The sequence below is a fragment of the Phytophthora ramorum genome, assembly GCF_020800215.1.
Source record: "Phytophthora ramorum isolate Pr-102 chromosome Unknown Phyram_PR-102_s0004, whole genome shotgun sequence".
In the NCBI taxonomy this organism is placed as follows: Eukaryota; Oomycota; class Peronosporomycetes; order Peronosporales; family Peronosporaceae; genus Phytophthora; species Phytophthora ramorum.
This window is the reverse complement of record NW_027150650.1, coordinates 428581-449169: the sequence shown is the minus strand read 5'-3', so window position 1 is coordinate 449169 and position 20589 is coordinate 428581. Positions and strand designations below refer to the sequence as shown.

General features: G+C 49.7%; 3 protein-coding genes across 3 annotated transcripts; 2 read left to right on the top strand and 1 right to left on the bottom strand.

Annotated features, from left to right (window-relative positions):
- Positions 1-907: 907 nt before the first annotated feature.
- Positions 908-9601, bottom strand: KRP23_4850 (uncharacterized protein; the record flags this gene model as incomplete). The annotated part of the gene is made up of 3 exons (XM_067889856.1): positions 908-1093; positions 1165-1312; positions 9300-9601. 3 exons carry the CDS (start codon positions 9599-9601, stop codon positions 908-910), a joined length of 636 nt encoding a protein of 211 aa, XP_067746452.1.
- On the top strand, positions 3371-3916 carry KRP23_4851 (uncharacterized protein; the record flags this gene model as incomplete). Its single annotated transcript, XM_067889857.1, has 1 exon — positions 3371-3916. The coding sequence occupies one exon, from the start codon at positions 3371-3373 to the stop codon at positions 3914-3916; it is 546 nt and encodes a 181-aa protein (XP_067746453.1).
- A 1024-nt stretch (positions 9602-10625) lies between the features above and the next one.
- KRP23_4849 ((R,R)-butanediol dehydrogenase) lies at positions 10626-11630 on the top strand (the record flags this gene model as incomplete). Its single annotated transcript, XM_067889855.1, has 1 exon — positions 10626-11630. The coding sequence occupies one exon, from the start codon at positions 10626-10628 to the stop codon at positions 11628-11630; it is 1005 nt and encodes a 334-aa protein (XP_067746451.1).
- Positions 11631-20589: the final 8959 nt, after the last annotated feature.

The window sequence follows — 20589 nt, the reverse complement described above, 5'->3', positions numbered from 1 at the left end:
TGGGGGCAGTCTGCACGCGCAACATGCGTTGCAGACGTGTTTGGGCTACCCACGGACATGTTACTGTCCGAGGGCAGGTTCTCAGCCCCGCGTTCGTATTCCATACGAACGTGTTAGTCGGTCGTTGGACGGACTACAAAGTGCTACCAGGTGTAATGGGTCTGCTTAGACCCACTACTTAAGCTTACACGTGTGCGCACGTGTAGGAGGAAGCGTAGGAGTAATTTACTTAAGTTCAGTATACTTGTATCCACAAGTATACTTAAACCTAGATAAACGAACCAAACGAAAGCTTTGGTGGTAAATGAGAACTGTATTGATTGTAAATGGGGTTTCCTCCTAAAACTGATATTTCTAATGAGAGGTTCTGCCATTGGATGGCTGGCAGAACCCCTATCTATTGAATGACTCTCATTGGTAGAAAGGTGTTACTTTCTACCAGTCATATGCCTTTTGCTATGAATGTGGACCACCCTGTGGTGGTCACCTGAATGTATGCCTTAGTGCATGTTGCACTAAGGTAGGAGGTGAACCGAATGTGTAGCCCCGCTACATTAAGACTATTCGTACCATTCCGATGTATGACTTTGGACTGTGTAATGCTTGGAGCTCTCGCGTTTCAGCCATCAATTACTGGTAAACTACGAGTGTTAAAATGGGTTCATACACAACGACACGATCGACTTTTCTGATGCCTTTGCTATGTTTGAGTTTGGTTTGCTTCTTGCATTATGTGTTGCATCATATTCGTGAAGGCATAGTTCTGTGTAACCAGACTTAATTCACTAAAATTATATCCTTACATTTTACGACGAAATGTGCCAGGTACGTTTTGGTAGAGTATAAAATGCTGGGAGCACCCTTACGGCGGCATTTTCCCTGTCTCACTGTTCAACCCCAATACTAGTCAGTCGGTCACCAACCGCGCTTCAAGGTCGAAGTACAACTCTGGACGCGTGCAGTGCTGGATCAGGATGGTAATCTTGTCCATTGGTAGGGCGTCGTCCGGAACTCGATCAGTATTGAGCATCGTCACCGTGAGTAGAATCGAATTCACAACTTGGGGCTCAGTGCCGAAGTTTTTCTTGAACGTCTGCAGCGAAAGCATACAGACAACAACGTTAGTGTGGGTATTTTCCTTTGGGAGACAAGCCCGCAACTTACCAGGGGGAGCTCGTTGTTAGACTCCGGGGCGTCTCCATCAACAAAATATAGCCGAAATAAGCTCACACGTGGCGCGAAATCCACACGACGACGCGCATGCGCACGATAGCGATTAATGCCTTGGTCGTCGGATTTTCGCGCATTGCAGCTGTAACAACCACATAACGGAACGATCACAACAAATCAGCAATGGTCTGGGATATCTCAAAAATGGTTTTATCTTCAACTTTCGACAATATCGGCTTCGTGTTCGCAGGAAGTTGGCAAGCGGCTATTGGAGTTCGCCCCACATTGTTGTTCCCGACTTGGGTATCTATACAACGAAAAAACATATAGGTGACACGACGCTAGGAAGTAAACCTGTATTACCTTTAGTGTACAACTTCTTAGTCGACGAAGGGATCTCAGTGTTAGCCGCATTAACTCGGGTTCGCTTTGACGTTCCTGGCATCCCGCAGATTTGACAAAGCTTTGACACAGCTGTGAATGTATTTACCAGTGGAACTAACCCTGGTGTTGGTATCCCAAACGTGCGGCCCTAGAAGAAACACTCGTAAGACGAACCCTTAATCCTCTTCATAGTGGATACGAAAACTAGGACATATATTCCGTTTACCAGTCGAGGAAACCTTGAACGCCAGATTCGTACGTGTGAAGAGGCATTTTTTTCATTCCTTGAATGTCCGCCCTTTGACGATAATAGTAATCGCTATGGTCTCTTATTGGTGGATTGATGCGCTTTCTCGGCTAGGTGAACGCTGGTTCTTGAAGTTTAAAAGTTTAAAGTTGGACGACTAGGACAGAGTGGGGGGGGGGTCATCAGATCAGTCTTGATCGTTGCATCGACAAATATACATATGATGATATGGCACTGCGGTGCTCGGCCATTCCAAAATATTTAGCCATGGCTCTCGAATTTGATAGGCGGGACTTCCCGCGACACGTGTGCGTGCCATGCACGATATTTGTTTAGATTTAACGGAAGCGTTGTAGCTCGTATGCAACAGCCAAAAACCGGTTCTTGTCGGTGTAGTGGTCATTGATTGACGTCCTCAGCGTGATTATCTTACGGATTGCAACCAGGTACAGCCCAGCTGTGCAAACCAGCAATGCAATTGAATTTGTGGGTTTTAGTAATAGCCATACTAGCTTCAACGTGAACATATACAATAAAATCAATGCAGATCATCCCGTCCGTTCATACTTACTTTGTCAAACCGACGCTAGGTAGGCTGAGTGGCAATCGTGATGAGCCTGTACGGTAGCCAGTCAACATATTGCCGCAGAAGCTAAAGTGTGCCCATCCCGTGAGGAGGGGTTGCCTAGCATACCAAGAACGTTTGCCCTTCAATCGCATGCATTTAATTAACTTGACCTACGATCTCGTCAGATGTGCACGTTGGGTGCGCGTAATTAGCGTTCGCACGCTCTTTGGACTTCATTCCAAAATCTTCCCAGTGGCGATCATCTGACCGACCCAAACGTTTTCTCTTCACCGGTGTCGTCATGCGACCGATTAAAAATCTTTAATGCCAAAGATATGTCGTTCATCGAGATGTCTGAGTTGAAGCTGCAAACACCCTCGGACCAATTGCGCGCAGAACACCGCTATCATGGGCAAATGAAAACCCATTAAGCCAACCGATTCGTGCTAACCAACATCGTCCCCGGATAGGGTCTTGGTATGTTGAAATACCACCCGTCCATGCCGCCATGGTTTCCGGTGTCATTATCGAACTTTTTTCCTGAAGCGGTGGTGGCTTGGACCTTCTTGGGTTGCTGGGACGGGACACTTGATCAACCCATTCATCGCAATTTATACAGGCACGGGCCAACTTGAATCCGATGGACGCTTCCTCACTTCCAGGGTATGTTATTCTTGCGTCTGTGGATGACACAGTGATCAATGGATATGGATGGAACCATCCTGTAGCTTTCTCGACAAAGAAAACCTAAATCAAACTACAAATGGGGTATTTCGGGGTGACTTCATTCACACCCAAGCTGGGTACAACTAAAACTATATTTGTATGTACACATGTATGTCTCCCATACTGACAAACGACCCTCATTCGAGGTTTTGCTTTGACAAACGAAGATGCCACACCAGCCCAAGTCGAACAAGGCGCCGAGCGCTAAAACTAAAAGCGCCCCTCTCGCAGCGCGGACGACGTCAACAGAGCGCACAAAAAGCGTCAGGAAGCTGATGGGTTTCGTGCGCTCCAAGAGGAAGATTGATTTTGTTGCTGTCGGACGCTTCTGTCAGCCCGTACGCTCCGGCAAAACGGTGACAATAATTCACGACAAGTTCCTACGAGGTAAACTATGGGACCAAGTGGGCCCTAGGGCTATACCAGAGCACCAACCGCTACGCGTGAATCGCCAGCTGCACGATCTGTTGAAGGTTAAACCTAGCCTCGCCAAGCGGCAGCAAGATCAGCGGCTGGGTATCAAGGCGTCCACGTTTTCGGAAATTACGTGCAAGATCAAGGGGATTCCGCCATCGGAAATCATATTCTCTTACGGGAATGCCGAGTTTGGAACCAGGTTCAAGCGAACGCTCGCGTTTGCGCAGGATACTATTAAAGGTATGGTGTATTCGCTTACAGAGTTAGGTGTCGGTGGAATTCTACTTTCGAAAGCTGAGATAGGCAAGATCTCGCTGCTGCTGAATAGAGGGCAGTTGTTGGCGCCTTACGAGATGCCACTTGTGGAGAAATTGCTAGACGCCAGCATCGACATTTTCGTTTAAGAAAAGGACTACAAGACTACTCATCAGAAAACGTTCATCGTTGACAACATCTGTGCGATTACGGGACCTGCAAATCCAACAAAGAACGGTATGGAGTTATCATCAGAGAGTCTAACATACCATTATCAGCCTAATAAGAGTGAGTACACATTAGATTTTGCTATAATAGTTAACATGACTAATGTTATTCATGGATATTTTTTTCCAGTCGATCGCTGCATTCTGCAGCACAAACAAGAAACATGGGGGGGGGGCAATTAAAATTGACAAGGCCTGGCTTGCAGCGGAATGCGCACGTGTTGTTCCGAGCAAGGCGGGTACCAAGCGTCAAAGCTTTACTTCTCTTCTGATGGATGGCACGTCCTGCGCATGCTGTAAACAGCTGTTCGAGCCCCAAGTGAAGCCGAACGGCGCTCTGTACAAGACGTGCACCAAGTATTGTAAGACGAGGAACAAACGCCATGCGAAGAGATGTCTTTGATTGACAAAACCACGTACTGCCGGTGCGGTCGAATGCTTTCGTCGACTCTCCCAGCCCTACCAAAAAATGTCAGGCTTGCCGGAAAAGATACCTCCGCGATTGTGGTCGACGCGTCGCCCTGCATATATGCCAGAAGTGGAGCAAGGCACTTCCAACGCGCTACCGGTATACCCGCTGCGGGAAATGCATAGCCAGGGCTCAGGAGGCCAATAAGGCGAGGTACGAGAAAGCCAAGGCCGAGAAGCGTTTCACAAGTGCCATGGCAAACTGGCGAGAAAGGCCAACGGTGAGGCGTACATCCTCTACTATCTAGATTGTCGACAGCGTTATGTTTTGCCAACATCGCAACAGGAAGTCAATGGTATTTCGTTCCAAACGCGAGTAAACTGGGGCACGACAAGACAGAAAGGAAGAAAAAAAGCGGCCATGACGAGGACGGGGGTATCAAATAATCTTACTCAACAAGTCAAGATAAATACCCTTTCACACCACACTACCAGCTCAACAAAGTACCGTATTTATCGGCCCCAGTGTTGCAGTGCGACATCAAATCATTTGGGAGTGACATCACATAAAACGTCAGTACCTACCAATACTAGTTGATGTACGGATAGGGTGGATATCATGAAAGCAAATCGTTTGCAAAAATGACAATATTTTAAAATATTTTCGTATTCACTTGATTTTGAAATTTAGAACGCGTCGCACTGGGCCCGACTTTAACAGTACCGTACTGCATGTACTGTATAGTACTGCCCAGCAATATCCTCTAGTTGTTTTTACCAATCAAATTGCCTACCCGGGATTTCAAAGTTTGATTCAAAGATATAAACAATTTCATACGAATATACACGAGCGCATGGCTTGTTGTCATTAAGATATAACATATTCTACACCTTTGCCAGGGCTATATGACGACAGAGGTCTTCAATGTGGTGTGAAGTAACTGAAGTACCAGAAACATTTATATATATAATAGCATGTTAGAAAAAAAAATCAACGTGGCTGCACAACAATCTCAAAACGGACAAGCCGAGAATGACTGGAGGCGAGTGGTTCGCGCGCATATGCGAGTCTGCACTAACGTGCGAAACAAGACACAGGATTCCTGCTCATTTACCAACTTCATACTGAAGCCCCATGCTGACCAAGATCAGGCATACCCTCACTGGTCGCATTCGCGTGCTGAACGCGTTCCGCCAAGGAGAGGACTGGATGCTGGTGGCGCACCACAACGCCATCCCTCCAACAACTGCGCGCCGCATAGCAGCCCTGCGGTAAAGCAGCGCGGAGGCGTCCGCGTGTCCAATGTAAAGTGTACGTCAGAGATAGAGGAGGGGCTAGACGGCTATCTCGAAGAGAATTGCTTGTACACACTCGGGCAGATGAAGGACTTGGTTTGGCTTGAGTTTGGGGCGACCATTAGCAAATCGCTTATTAGTCAAAGGCTGTGCGGTAAGCTGTATACATTCAAGCAGATATGCAGCGATAGTATTTTGCCGCGTTGGACCATGTGCATCTTTATATTAACATTGACAATTATATTATTTTTATAGGTCCGCGTTGAGCCGGCGAGCTGTAATAATGCTACTAACATCGACAAGCGAATGACTTTTGCGCAGACCACACGCTTTCATTATATATTATGATGAAACGAACTTCAATCTTTACTGCAAAAGATCCCAAGGAAGAGCGAAGAGAGGCGACCGAGCTGTCATGAACCTGCCCCCGAGCAAAAGCAACAACCTCCAGTTGCAGCGTGCGGTCTCCAGAGGTGAGGCTGCTACACTATGCCTAGCAGCGCGGGAGCATCCGGATGGAGTTGAACGCCGCGTTGACGACACCGTGTACGACGCTGCTAAGGCCCACGAGACGTACCAAACGTATTTTTCGGGAAAACCGGTGGTAATAGTGCTCGACAACGCGCCCGCCCACAGCCAGACAGAAAATCTCGTACGTGGGCGTGACGGTTTGGTGCTTCTTCGCCTGGCGCCGTACTCTCCGATGTGCAACCCGATAGAAGGTAAGGTATCCTATTATTTACAGTACAGTGTGATTTCTAACGAATGTTTCTTAAGTTGCTTCAGCGCTCTAGAGGCAGTATTCAAGCACTACCTGGCCCTTGGTCACGACGAGATGCTTAACGTGCCCTACGGTTAGATGGGGGAGCGAAGAATACAGCTACTAGAGAAGGCAGCTGACAGCTCCATGAAGTGCATGGACGTTCGGCTCGTCAACAAAATGGCGTTGCATTGCGCCGACGTTGTTGAAATGCGGTGAACCGATGAAGTGTGGCACGTAAATCCATTTTGGTGTACAGTCCACCACTTTGGTTTGGAGACATTTCCTTTAGAATTTTTTTCTTTTTAAATGTTCACTTTGAATTATCATGTTGCCATCTCATGCGCTTGATCTCCTGGCTGTTGTGATGGAGAATTAACTGACGCTGAGCTCGCTCATTGCTTATACACGTAGAGTCATGAAGGTACCACCGGAATTGTTTAGTCGATTCCTGTGAATCCATTCCGTGCCATCCCCGAGCAACATTGACGAGAATGCTTGTCCGTATGAAGTGGTCGAACTGTTCGAGCATGCCAAGCTGCCCGGTCCAGCGAATACCCCTCTTAATGCTTTTCGTCATCGCTTCTAACCTGGCATCTTGGTTCTCGAGGTTGGCGTCCGCTATGGCTTGAGCCAGTGCAATGGCCATGCAGTTGCCCGACGCCGGGGTGATCACCGGTTTCAGTTGGAGATTTTCCTGAATGCTGAAGAAATCACTGATCGGTTGACCAGTGAGTTCCGGTAGCGGTGCTAATTTGCCCAATACAGCAGGGCCGTCGTCTAGCGCGGCTTGAAGAGCTTGGCGCTCCCGCTGCTTGAGCGTTACTAGCTGAGGTTGCGGGTGCTCCTTGGGAGGCTTCGCCGTCACAAGGTGCAGCTTTTCCTTGTCCTCCTTCGTGAGCGGTTCTGATGCATTTCTTCGAATTCGTCCTCGGAGGACACCTCAATTACTCCGTTCCGAGGTGGTCGATCCTCGGTTTTCCCCTCCTCGTACGTGACACCGTTGGCGCCCTCCTCTTTCTCGTCAGGATATTGTAAGTCTGCATACCTTGACATTGTCGCCTTGAATTTCTGCTGGAGAGATTCCTTGTGCGCAAGTAGCGATCGGCCCTTGCCTCGAGGCACTGCGATCCACTGTTTCTTGGGTTCCGGGTCGACTACTTGTCTCGCCTGGGTCGTCGCTTTCGAGGGGCCATCACCGGGCCCGTTGCGGGCACCAGCGTCTTCGACTTTCCGTGGCGAGGTACTATTGCGTTCTTGGTGGGGCTGCAGTGCCGCTTGCGCTTTGCGGTCGGCTTCTTCTTGAAGAGCCAGACGTCTAGCAGCCATCTGTTTCATCTCGTCGAGGTTGGCGAATGGCTTGGCGAGGTCCTCAAGTCTGGCGACTTCGAGTTCGGCCGCGACTCGGCTCCCCGGGCCAGTTAGTTGGCTCTCCGTATAGCGACACCTCGCCACCGTGTGGCCGAAGTTTCCGCACCGCAGGCACTGAAGTCGCTGACGCGCATCCGGATGTTGGAGAACTAGTGGACGCCCGTATCACATTATACGCACGATTCCGCGTAGAAAGTCGGGGCATTCCGCTGTTTTGACTGTGAGCTTCCATATCGTCGACGTCCTTGAGTTCGGGGTGCATGTGTCCATGTCCTCTAGTTCACTGGCTGCGGTGATGTTCTGCTGGAGGTACGCTGTAAGCCTGCCGACATCCGTAAATCGGTTGACGTTACGAATGCGGACTTCGTACTCGCGCTGTGGCATTGGGCGCGTGCCATCCTTCCCCAGTTGTCTAGCCCATACCGAACCTGTGTCCGGAGCGTGAACATTCATCAACTGGTACATAGTCCTGTTGTATGGCGTTGGCTGCAACTGGTACTTCCTCGCCGTTGCCCTGTCAAAGAAGAAAAGGTGGATGCTTCTCTGGACATGGTTGTAGCTGATGGTCTTGGTGAGGTGGAGCATATGGCCGAGGGCTTTCGTGTTCATATGCATTGCCTCGCCTGCCGCCAGGATGTCTTCGTGAAGAGCTTGCGTATCTTGCCGCGCGGGGTGGACTCATGCTTGTCCTCGAAGCTGCAAACGTAGCTCTTCTTCTACCTGTCGTTGAATCGTGCGCTATAGCCTAATACATTCCTTGGAGTCCAGCACGCTCTTGAGAAAGTCTGGCTGACGTCTGCAGACGATGGTGCCTTCCGCTATTCCGCTAATCACTCTCCATTCCTCCGATGTCCCTTCGCGCAGACGTCTGCCGCTGCTCGCCGCTGCCGGTCGTTCACATAACTCTCTCAGCGAATCGATGTCTGAATTGCTGAAGAACGCTGGATTGAACATAAAGTCTTCATACCCTCCTTGGGTTTTGGCCTGTTGAGTCGTTGTTCCTTCTTGAGTCACACCTCTTTTGATCTTTTCGGTCCATTGATTCAGTGGTTGCATCTTGGTCCATTTGACTTTGCTGACCATTCGTAGAACGATGTTCGTGAAACTCCAGCTGGTGTTGTAGAGCTTTTGGGTGATTCCCACTGCGCAGTCTGTCCACTCTTCGTATGTGCCTTCCGCCAGGACGAACATTTGCTTAAAGAGCATAATTCCACCTTCTCATCCGCTCCCAGTTTTGGATATCTGTGCTTCCTACCCGGTATCAGGTCTTCCGCTACCTTGACGGTGTCATGGGCTCGTGCAAAGAGTTCCTCTATCGTCGAGGACCACGCTGCTTTTGGCTCCGCCTGCGTAGCCTCTTTCATTGCCGCCACCACGGCATCAAACATCTCCCTCGGTGATATCTCCGCCATTGCTTTTTCCGAAGCCACCGTCTCTAATTCTCCTCGCTTCTTTGGCAAGCTGGGTAACTGGGTTGCCTCCGAGCTGCTTGCCTCGGCCCTGTCTCCGCTTCCTTCGTCCTCGGCTACTTGTTGCTGGCCCGTACTGTTCTGCTCTGGCTGCCCGGTCGTCACTGATTGATGTTCTGCCATCTCTGCATCCTCCTCCTGTAAAGCCTGGGTCTCGGGTACTATGGAGTCCTGACTGAGCCATGGCTCCGTCCGTCGCCTCTCCACTACCCCTGCTTGCTTGTCTCCTCCCGTGTGGGCGTCCGGAGGCCTCGCCGCCGCTCGCGGAGGCTTCTCCTTGGCGGGGACGTCCGCGCCCCTCATGAAGCTCCTCTCTGGGGTTAGGTCTGCAGTACTTAGATCAAGTCAAAGATCTGGCTTCCTGTACACTGATTATCCTCCAATCCGGGCCGCTGGTACTTGGCGGTCCGGGCTTTGCTGGTTGCGCTGCTAAATTGGAAGTGATACACGTGCGAAGAGAGCTCATGACAAAAGATCCCGTCGAAAACCAGCAGCGGACGCCGAAGTTCTTCGTGGGATTGCCTCCTTCGATGGTATGGTTCGCGCTGGTGGTAAAGAGGATGAACGTGTGGTCGCCCTTCTCGCCCCAGTGAGCCTCCACGCCCGTGATATACTCTCCGTCACTCAGAGTAAGCTTGTTCGGGTCGCAACCCTTGCCGCCATGGTACAATTCGGACGACACTCCAGAGGGGTCGGTGATTTCGATGCCGACGCCGTTGACGCGCTCGCCAGCTTGGGTCGTGACGGACTTCACGGTTTGTCCGGGGGCAGCGAGATCAATGTCCGAGTATTTCGTGCCGTGGGGGCCGCCAAAGCCTCGCTCAAAGAACACCTTCGTCCGTAGCGACAGCGCCATGAGCCACCAGCGTTGCCAGCGCCAGCAAAGTATGCACCACATATGGGCTCTTACCAGGATAAGGTACGACTTGCTTTGGTCGACTCACATCATTGGGCTGCGTTCATTCCGCAGTGCTGCGTCATGTCAGCACCGTTTATCTGGTCGGGGCAAAAGCACCCTGCCCTCGTTAACACAAGCTGAAAATCTACAGAGTTTGCTCTCGCTGAGGAGTTCGTTTTGCCAGTAATCACGCAGGTGGATGGTTGTTCACGCGCTTTCATGGAAATGAAACACGTTCGCCGTAAGCATTGGATCGATAATCATCAACAGCGACAGCTTGCACTGTACGTCCTGGAACGGTGCAAGGTGGAGGCCTCCAGATCTTAAACTCAGCATAGCATTTCCACATTGAAGAGCTCACTTGCAATTTCGACTTGCACTACACACCACATCAACCAAAACCAAGCCTCGCTCCTCGCCGCTTTCACGATGGCTCAAGTTGTCAAAGTCCACGGCCAGGGAGACGTGCGTCTCGAGGCGTATGAACGTCCTGTCACAGGCCCTCGCGACGTTGTGGTGAAGCTCAAGGTGGCCGGCATCTGTGGCTCCGACCTCTTGTACATTCGCATTGGTGGAATCCCTCCTGGGAAAGTCACTGCGATCGGTCACGAGGCGGCTGGCGTCGTCATGGAGGTCGGCAGTGAAGTTGAGGACATCGTGGTCGGCATGCGCGTAGTTGTGAACCCTATGGAGACACCAAGCAACATTGGTTCGGGAGGTCCTGAAGGTGCTTTCACGCAAGAGCTGCTGGTACGCGACGCCGAGCTCGGTAAGTCGGTGCTGCCCATTCCTGATGAAATCTCGTTTGAGGTTGCAGCGCTGTGCGAGCCGCTGGCCGTCGCCATGCACGGCGTAAACCGAGCCAATGTCAAGGCAGGAGACAAGGTCGTCGTCTTCGGTTGCGGACCCATTGGTCTGGGTATGATTCTGTGGCTTGTGGATCGCGGTGTGACCGACGTGATCGCACTCGACTTGGCGGAGGAGCGATTGGAGCGAGCTCGCGCTCTTGGCGTGCGTGCTGCCTTTGATCCTACCAAAATTGACCTTCGCGAGGAGCTCGCGAAATTGCACGGTGAGGTCCCGAGCTACAACCGTCTTGGTGTTGGCCCAGACGCCTTCATTGACGCTGCCGGCGCGCCCAACATCCTATCGGACGTCATTGCAATGGCCAAGTTCCATTCTCGTATGGTGATCACTGCAGCTCACATGAAGCCTCTCCAGTTTCCCGTGGGGCGCATGCTTACGAGCGAAATGACCATCACGACCGCGGTAGGCTACCCGACCGAGATGTCGGAAGTGATGGCAGCCATGCCGCGCCTCAAAGCCGAGATTGCCTCGCTGATTAGCCACCGCCTCGCTTTCCAGGATATCTTGGATGGTTTGAAGATAGCTGGCACCTCTTCATCCGCCAAGGTCATTCTTGAGTTTGACTAGGCAGTACTACGGTAGCGAACTTGCCTTCGGCTCCAGTAAAACATTCAAAAAGCAGTTTGTTTGTTGTAAGAACCGCTGTCTGTGTAGATCTCAACGTTGGCCTCAGTGCCGGTCTTGTGGAACGAAAGTGAGAGATACTGTCTATGGCTGGACAATGTTTTTTTAGGGCTAGAGATTAAAGAAAACGAAATGGCAAGAAGTGCCTGGATGGCAAAAGCTATCGCCACACTCTGTCAACACCTTTGCCGGTCCAAAGTGGTGCTAGTCCAGAGCAATGCGGTGAAGTAAAACAAAAATCACAATGTAATTTCATGCTACTTAACCAATTTGTGTACGAAACTTTAACACACTATACCCGTCTCAACAGGAACTGGGAGTGGTGGGGGGGGGGGGGGGGGGGGGGGATTGAAACAACGAACCCCGCAGTGGCAGTGATTGATTTAAAACCAGCCAATTTAAACATTTCATTATGTCTTAAGATTATGTGTTGTTTGAAGAAGGTGTCGAGTGCACTTAGCTGATGAACCAGCGTCTCTAACATGATATCTCCATCCAAATGCGTTGAAATCACGAGCGGAGGTCACTGCTCTCATAATCCATTTTCTTAACCTAGCCCTATTGGTACATCGTGGATACGCTGAGAGAAAGACCGTCTGGATCTCCTTCTTCTTCCTGATAGAAGTCTTCACCACACGTCCACGGACATTCCAGCCTTCTTCGTAGCCTGCACCCTGCTGCACTTTGTTTCTCATATTCTTACTCCGCTGTCCATGTTGTGCGCTTTGGGAATCCCCATTTACTACGTGGTCCACGTAACGGTGGTACTCGTATGAAAATGGCACGCTAGGTGAAGCGGTCTCGCCGCAGTGTTGCCATTGTTCAGGATGCGATATTTCAGGAACTACTTTGTATTCTGTGTCGAGACGAGCACCAATTCGTGTAGAAACAAACAAGCTACAGTGGGTACGCTTTCGTTTAAGTTTTGAATTGCATAGTTGCGGAGTTCGTTTTCGCCTAACTCCCCCACTACATGCTGTTTTCCGTTCCGATTGTGTCAGAGACGGGGTGTTAAACGGAGACCAAACATGATTTTGCGGAGATCAAACCAGTGGCCATGAAATGTGCTGCCTGCGCATTGCTCTCACTGCTCTCACTTTCTGACTTTGTCGCCTCTGTGAAACCGGCCTCTTAACCTTCCCAAGCTTTCTGCCTTCTGCTCACCATGTCTACGCCACCCCACTCGCCAGTAGTTCAAGTACGTGTCCTTGACAGCAACCGAGCGGGAGGGGACTGAATGCTCGTTGCGGCACACAACGGCATCTCGTCGACTTCGGCCCGTCGGATCGTGGCCAGTGGTCGCGAGAAACCACTGCCCCGTTGTAATGGGTCTGCTTAGACCCACTACTTTAGCTTACACGTGTGCGCACGTGTAGGAGAAAGCGTAGGAGTATGTAACTTAGATTCAGTATGCTTGTATCCACAAGTATACTTAAATCTAAACAAAGGGACTGAACGATAGCTTTGGTGCCAAATGAGAACTGAATTGATTGTTAACTGGGTTTCCACCTAAAAGTGATATCTATAATGAGGGGCTATGCCAACGGATGGCTGGCAGAACCCCTATCTAATGGATGACTCTTATTGGTAGAAAGCAACATCTTTCTACCAGTAATATCTTTTTGGTATGAATGTGGACCACTCTGTGGAGCGGTCAATCTGAATGTAGTCATTAGTGCGTGTTGCACGAAGGTGGGAGGTGGACCGAATGTGTAGACCCATTACAGACGTCCTCTGTCCTGTAGTATTGTCATCTCAGTCGCCTCGACGATCAGGCCCGAAGGAAACAATTTCTCCACTCCAAGACTTGTCCTATTCCTCCACATAAATATCAGGCACTCCTTCGCCGTACACTTGCAATTCTCCTTGAACCACACGAATTATAAATACGTGACGGATCCGTAGCAAGCAGAAAGCGACATACAAGTATTTCCCATCATACAAAAAGCATGTCGGTCAGTGCTTGCTTGCCATTGACCCCACTACACAAGTTTGTATCGAATGCTGGATGATGACCAGTTGCGCGGTAGAAGAGCAGTGCATGTTCGCAAATGTTATAAATCTGCTTAGCTCACCAGTGGATAATCTTTTGGGGGATAAAGGTCGATCACGCGTGAGGCAATCGGCACTAAAATCTTCAAAACAACCAGTTCTTTCCCAAACAGATTTACTAAGTAACTTAGCCGAAGCGGCAAGCGCACTAACTGCACTATCCCTCTCAATTGAAGCTTCAATATTACGAGCGATACCATGGGCGCGACAAAACTCACAAAAAGACAAAATATCTACTTATCAACTTTTATACAAGCGACACCAAAACCATTTTCGCGCAATCGAGTGCCTGGTAGCCAAAATGGGGGCCATCGATGAGGTGAAGTGACTCGCCAGTTGGAAGGATTTAGCGACATGGAGGACTGATTGCATGATATCACGTTTGGAGGAATCGCGATGGAAGGATTGCGGCTGTGTCCAGTTACGTCCAGTTGTGTCCAGCTATGTCAAGATGTGTCCGGTTGTGTTCAGAAGACATCCACCTCCGGATTGAAGTGGATACATGTCGACCTGATGAGTATGGCGTTATCATTTATGCCGACCTGACCAAGATCGATATTGAGCAATCATTTCGATACGCGATCTGGTCCAGATCGATATGCGACAAATATTTCAATACGCAATCGGCAATCACAATTATTGTGGGTACAATGGACCAATCTTTTCGGCACGGTACCGCGATCTTGGTACATGAGATTAAGTTCAATCTACGGTGTGCAATTAAGAAACGCGCAAGCGGGATAGGGAGAGAGCAGGGTAGGGAGAGATTTTTAGTGCCTTTACCTTTGGTTAATAGATTCTGATTTGCCTTGCAAGACACAAGTGGCGTCCATACTTTCCGGTGAAGGAATTACATTGGCCTACCCGACGAAGGACCAACCCAGTCAACCAAGGACACGACGCAGACCTGGATAGCTTGACCAGGGTGCGATCGCATACTCTCATCTCAACTCAAGACCTCGCCAGTGGAGGCGGCAAGCAACGGAAAGGGCTACAGCAGCACACACCCAAGGACCCCCCCCCCCCCCACTTGTCCCAAGACCCGATCACCAACAACCGACGACCGCGTGAAGGATACCCGCGTGGCCGCCACCCACCCATTCCCCGGAAGGAGCAGTCCAGCTTCAACTTCCGCCTTGGTCACCCACTGGCGCCTTCAGTGAACACCGGAAGAGCGTAACCCGCCCCACTGTCGGGACACAAGGTGACTACAAGGTTTCCCGATCACGCCTGGCCAACGGAGTACCCCCTCCGATAGTCGGCAGTCCGGGCGGACCGCTGGCAAGCTTGGATCGCGTCAACAATTTTCGTGATCCCGCTTCTTCACATCGATATCCATTAGATTCATCTCACCTCTGAACGCGATACCAAAACTCCAATCAGTAGACCACGCGATCCTCAGTTGGAAACACCAGACCAACATCGCTGCTGTTGACGCGTGGTGAAAGTGCCGAATTTGAATCGCCAAGACAATTATTAGAAGTGCATCGTTTTGGAGCGCAATGATGTCCATGTGCACGGCTACGTAAGCAGCGAGATATAGCAGCGGTTGAGAATGGATCGAGAAGTCTCAAATGCAGTACTCTTGCTGGCGTGCGAAAGGCGATAGGATGGTTTTAAGCCGGAATAGTTTTTGTGGTAATGTCGGAGTACTATGGAGCACTTTAACACAGTGCGTTGCCTTGTCAAAGCCCGGGATGCCACGGCAATGGCGACCGAAAGAGAATTATGCGGTGCATGTACACGGGAGTGATCAATGATTAGAGGCATATTCTCCTGCCTCGTCTGTGAATGGACGGCTGTTATTCAATGACCTTGAATCCGTCTTTAGTGATTCATGAGTCGAGAGAAATCTTTTGGCAGCTTTTGGATTGATATGTTGAGACGAAAGATAGAATTCTCGATGGATAATGCGTACGACAAGGGACACGCATTGTAAAAAAACACCAATGAGCTACTACAACAGCCAACCTACCGCACTAAATTCCGTTTCGCTCCCAGTACAAGCCCACCGTCATCATGATGTGCTTCACGGCCAACCTTGAGATTGGCCTCTGGCTCTGGCTCCACCTCGTCTAGTACATCGTATCTAACCGGCCAGTGAACCTAATCCATTTCACTAGGTACTCGTAAATAATCGAGAGGAGGCCAATGCGGGAAATCCTTTCGAACCCTCTGAAGACACAGATACAGTAACTAGAGCAGATTTCTCCAAGTCCAAGAATAGCGTACACGTTTCAGGTAAATCCCTGCGTGGACTGGATTATGACTGCTGTCGGCACCCGAGGGACATATCTGGTAGGGCAGTCGACTGGTAGCGCCAGTAGATCAAGGTCGGTCCGGTGGGAACTTCTCGCTACCAGCGGTGACTAAGCCTCGTCGAATCGACGGGTCCGTGGGTTTTGTACAACCCAGGACAAAACAATCTTCAAGGTAGGCGTACTCTGCGCTCAGTAACGCGTAAAAGTGCTCACGCGCCAACGTCCATCCTTTGGTGGCGGTCACAGGGATTGAGGAACGGAGGCCGCTTCGCTCAGGCGAGCCTCTCGAGCTATTTGGAAATTGGTACTTAGCGAGAGTGGAGCCTCAACTGGACCTGGCTGGTCTGAACCGCAAACGGAACCAGTACCCTGCGGAAGCCCAACAACGTCGATCTGACGTAGCGAATGATAAAGGTGAATTCAGGTCAATCTCATGTCTGGGTCATGCTTCAAATGTTGACTTTGGTCACGTGATCTAAACGAAGCAAGTCACGTCGTGTCTGTTTAGACCCCGCCGCCACAGTCAAATGCCTGATTTGGTTCGTCATCTGCCTCATCGGGTTTTACCACTTCGTTCTCTAAGCTAATATCGCTGATGCTGATGTCAGAATTTGATAGTGTGATCGCGATTTGGCCATCGATGTTACTACTACCCTCTGAATCTTCAATATGCTGAATATTCGGCAGCGTTGAGTGGCGGCTAGTGTAATGGGGTCACGCTGGCCTACACCGTTGCCGAGCAAAAGAACATATGAAAGGGTGAGACCCATTGTTCTTCGGTGTGGTTCACACTGGGCACATTAAGTACGAGTACGTACCCCACACGAGTTGGTGTGTGGCACCCTGCAGCACGTTAAGTACGATGGTGTACATCACACTAGATACGGAGTCGGACTTACCGTAGCGGATCAAATGGGGGCCACCCATTTGGAAGATCGTCAGTTTAGACAGGAGTTCAGTATGCAGATAGTTTACAGTAGTTAGAACCTTACAAGTGAGATTAATACAGACAGTTTAACTCTAACCTGGAAGTTCGCAAGTCGTTTGGTACTCGGTACCCGGAAACGACTGGAAGGCTAACTTACAACAGAGACGTCAGGCGTCTGTTGTGGTTAGCGCGTTAACGCTTCCTCTAAGGCTAAGGTGCGTGTGACCCCCGTCACAGCTAGAATCGGTGCCGAACTGGAGGCTGCGCTAAGTCTGATATGACAGCTTTGCGCTGTGCCACATACTCTCCAGCCAGCTTCTCTAGACCACTGACAAACTGATCCGTGGGTGAATGTGCCTTCACCCGCGCATTGATCTCGCGATGGAATCGCTCTAGGGGATTGATTGTGCAGCTTACCATGCCACGTCTTACCCCGAAAACATTCAAAAACATGTGCGGAAATGTTTCCAACCAAGTTCGTTGGAAGTACCCCCAGAATTGACGCCACTTGGTCCTGGAGTAGCTTATGCACTTGATTTTGCAGTTCTTGTACATCTTGGGATTTCACGCGGGCTACCCCTTGGATAGCGTTTTTGTGTGAGTCGATCACTGTCAACACATCAAACGCCATTGGACGGATGGCCAGCTTAGTTTCATGTTTTAATACTTGGTATTTCTTGGGTTTGCGGCGGCATTCCTACTTGAAGTGAACCAAACATCCGATGATGCGAGTTTCTGGGAAGCAAGAACGGATGGGACCAATCAAGGAACTCTCAAAGTCACAGACGATTTATTTGGGGGTACGTTTGAGTCCAACAGCGTCATCCACACACTTGAGGGGATTCAAATTTGCCCCCTTAGTCATCGACGGTTATATCAGCTTGTCCGGGCCAAGTCATTTAGACGACACCTTCGATATCTGGGTCAATTTGCTGTTGGGAGAGAAGGGAGGGGGGATACTGAAGAGGAGACGGGTTCTCACATGATATGCTTCACGCAGACTTATGTGAATACGTGTCGACCAACCGTACAGCTCGAATCACGTGTGCAAAATGGTGGTACTTACTGGCAAAGAGGACTGGGCCTACAAACTACGCAAAAGCTTTCATGAATTAAAACAGACATCCCTCGCTTTGCATCGTACCCCCACAAGCTTGCGAACCGAAGCTGGTTTTGAAAGCTGAGCTGCGTGTCGTCCATTTACTTACGCGAAAGTCGTGGTAACATAGAAATCGGGCTCAAGGTCACGCGAGATCGACGTGCACGAAAGCCGTGAATCAACCAACAGCCTAACATTCATTTTGTTCTTAAGAAAGTCAATATCGAACATGGAGCAGGCGTTGCGCCACAAACAGCGGCCGATAAGATGCCAAAGCAGTAATCACCAACAACTAAGGAGCAAACAGAGAAGATGCTGAAAAAGCCCTTTCGCCAGGCCGTGGGAAGCGTCATTTATCAATTGATCGGCACTCATTCTGACATGGGCTTCGCCATTCAGGATCTCAGTCTGTTTCTGAGCGACTACAGAAAGCCATGCTGGGAGGATGTGAAGCGGGGCATCATATATTTGAAAGCGACACGAAACGGTGGGTTACCATTAGACAGTGATGCAGTGATTTTGGATGCTTACACGGACTCTGAATATGCCGGATGTGACGATAATCGTCGATCGGTGTCTAGATATGTCACAATGATTTGAGACTGCACGTTGACATGGAGCTCACTGAAACAGATAATAATGACTCTGTCAACGGCAAAACCTGAATGTGTAGCGCTAGCGCATTGCACTCTCGAAGTTCTGTTTCTTCGGCAACTGCCAAAACAGCTCGGGTATAAGCAGGTCGTCACAGTCATAAACGAGGACAGCCAGGCATCATTTCCCATTGCGGAAATCCCGTCTCAGCATTCCCGAGCGAAGCCTATAGAAGATCGTTATCCCTTTTTATGTGAGAATGTGCAGCTCAAGTATGTGAAGCTACGGTACGCCGTCTCCAAGGGCTATATGGCCAATACAATGCCAAAGTACTGCCTCAAGACCAGTTCGAGTGTCATGAACGCCAAATCGACGAGATAAAGTCTAGTATCGATAATGCAACCGCATTCCTCAAGGTGGAGATTCGTCGTCCATGACACGCCATCGTCTGCTAGTACTTGTTGCAGCAAGCTCAAGGTTTTCGCATTTTCTGTAATCACGCTAACGTCGTCTAGGTGTTCTACTCCAGTCAGGAGTGAAATAGTGTGTGTGAGGTTAATTACAACGATGGAATATGGAATTGACTGGTTATAAATGATATCGGTCATGTCAACAGAGTGGCCATTCACTGAGCTGATCTTGTTTCACGATGGCTATGTCGCTCGGAGGAACCAGTCCTGACCCAGGCTAAGGTTGTTCGGACGCGTTCTCGTCGGCGAAGTATTATCGTCAGCAGGATGACAAGTTTGTATGACCGTCAGTAGATGAAGTGAATCCGTTGCCTGGGCACGCTAACAAATGAATATGATGGGGTAGCTGAACTGGTGTTCATCGATGACAAGCTATGGAGGACCGCGAGCAAATCGCATGGATTTTGGTTGTAATCCACTACGGAATCCAGGCCCATCGGGGAGAGAAAGTGATACTTGCCCATCTAGAGGACAGGTGTGCTATTGATCGCCTACATTATATCTTGCAAGGCTTTGTGAGTACGTGCATTCGGTGCAAGCATTTCAAGGGTGGCAAGCTCATCCTGCGTGGAGTGAGGCTAGAGTGGTGGTTAGCGAAACAAGGTTCTTTATATGACCTTCCATTTTATGGCAACTTCTACGGTTCTACAAAGTATGTGTTGGTGCTGGAGGACGTGTTCGCACACTTCTGCGAGCTTATCCTGTGTGACTCAGCTACGAGTACTACAACAGCTGTTGTTGTACTTGACTGGTACAAACGGGTTGGCATGCCGCTGATATGGATTTCTGATGACTGATCGCAACTTAAGAATGCGATGAAGATAGAGTTTAGCCAACGAGTGAAAGGGCTACAGCTGTTCGTTCCGGCTTATACTCCGAGGGTTAACGGCACGGTGGAGCGCCTCAACTGAGTGATTTTGCATGTTGTGCAAGCTTTTGTTTTTTTAGGTACAGCCTGACACACGAACATGTTGTATCTTCTGCTGGTGATACAGGCCAATTTGTCTCATGCATTACGCTACCCTCACTCGCATACAATGCTGATTACTCGTGAAGGGTGGTGTGCCATGCCTTCTCTATTCACGATCTTTCCATAGCACGTGGTAGATTGGGCATACACGGTGCTCTTAGCGGCGCTCAACTTCAGATTAAACTCCTGTAATACTTGGAAAAAGACTTCCAACGTTTCCAGAAACTCTTCACGTGATGGTGCGTACAATACGACATCGTCAACGTAGACCAAAGGTTGTGGATCAGCATATCACCAAACACTTCCTGTATTGTGGCTTGAAAGTGTATGACCGAGTCTACCGTGCATTCCACCAGTAAAAACACCCTCATCAGCCTGGATGTTGAAAATCTATTGAGATTTATCCTTTACATGCAATTAACAAAACCCTTAAACATGTCAAACTTTGCCATTGCTTTGGCATTTTTCATTCTACTAGTCACGACTATACGGTTTGGAAGAGCCGCTGCCATTGGCATCATCATCCGC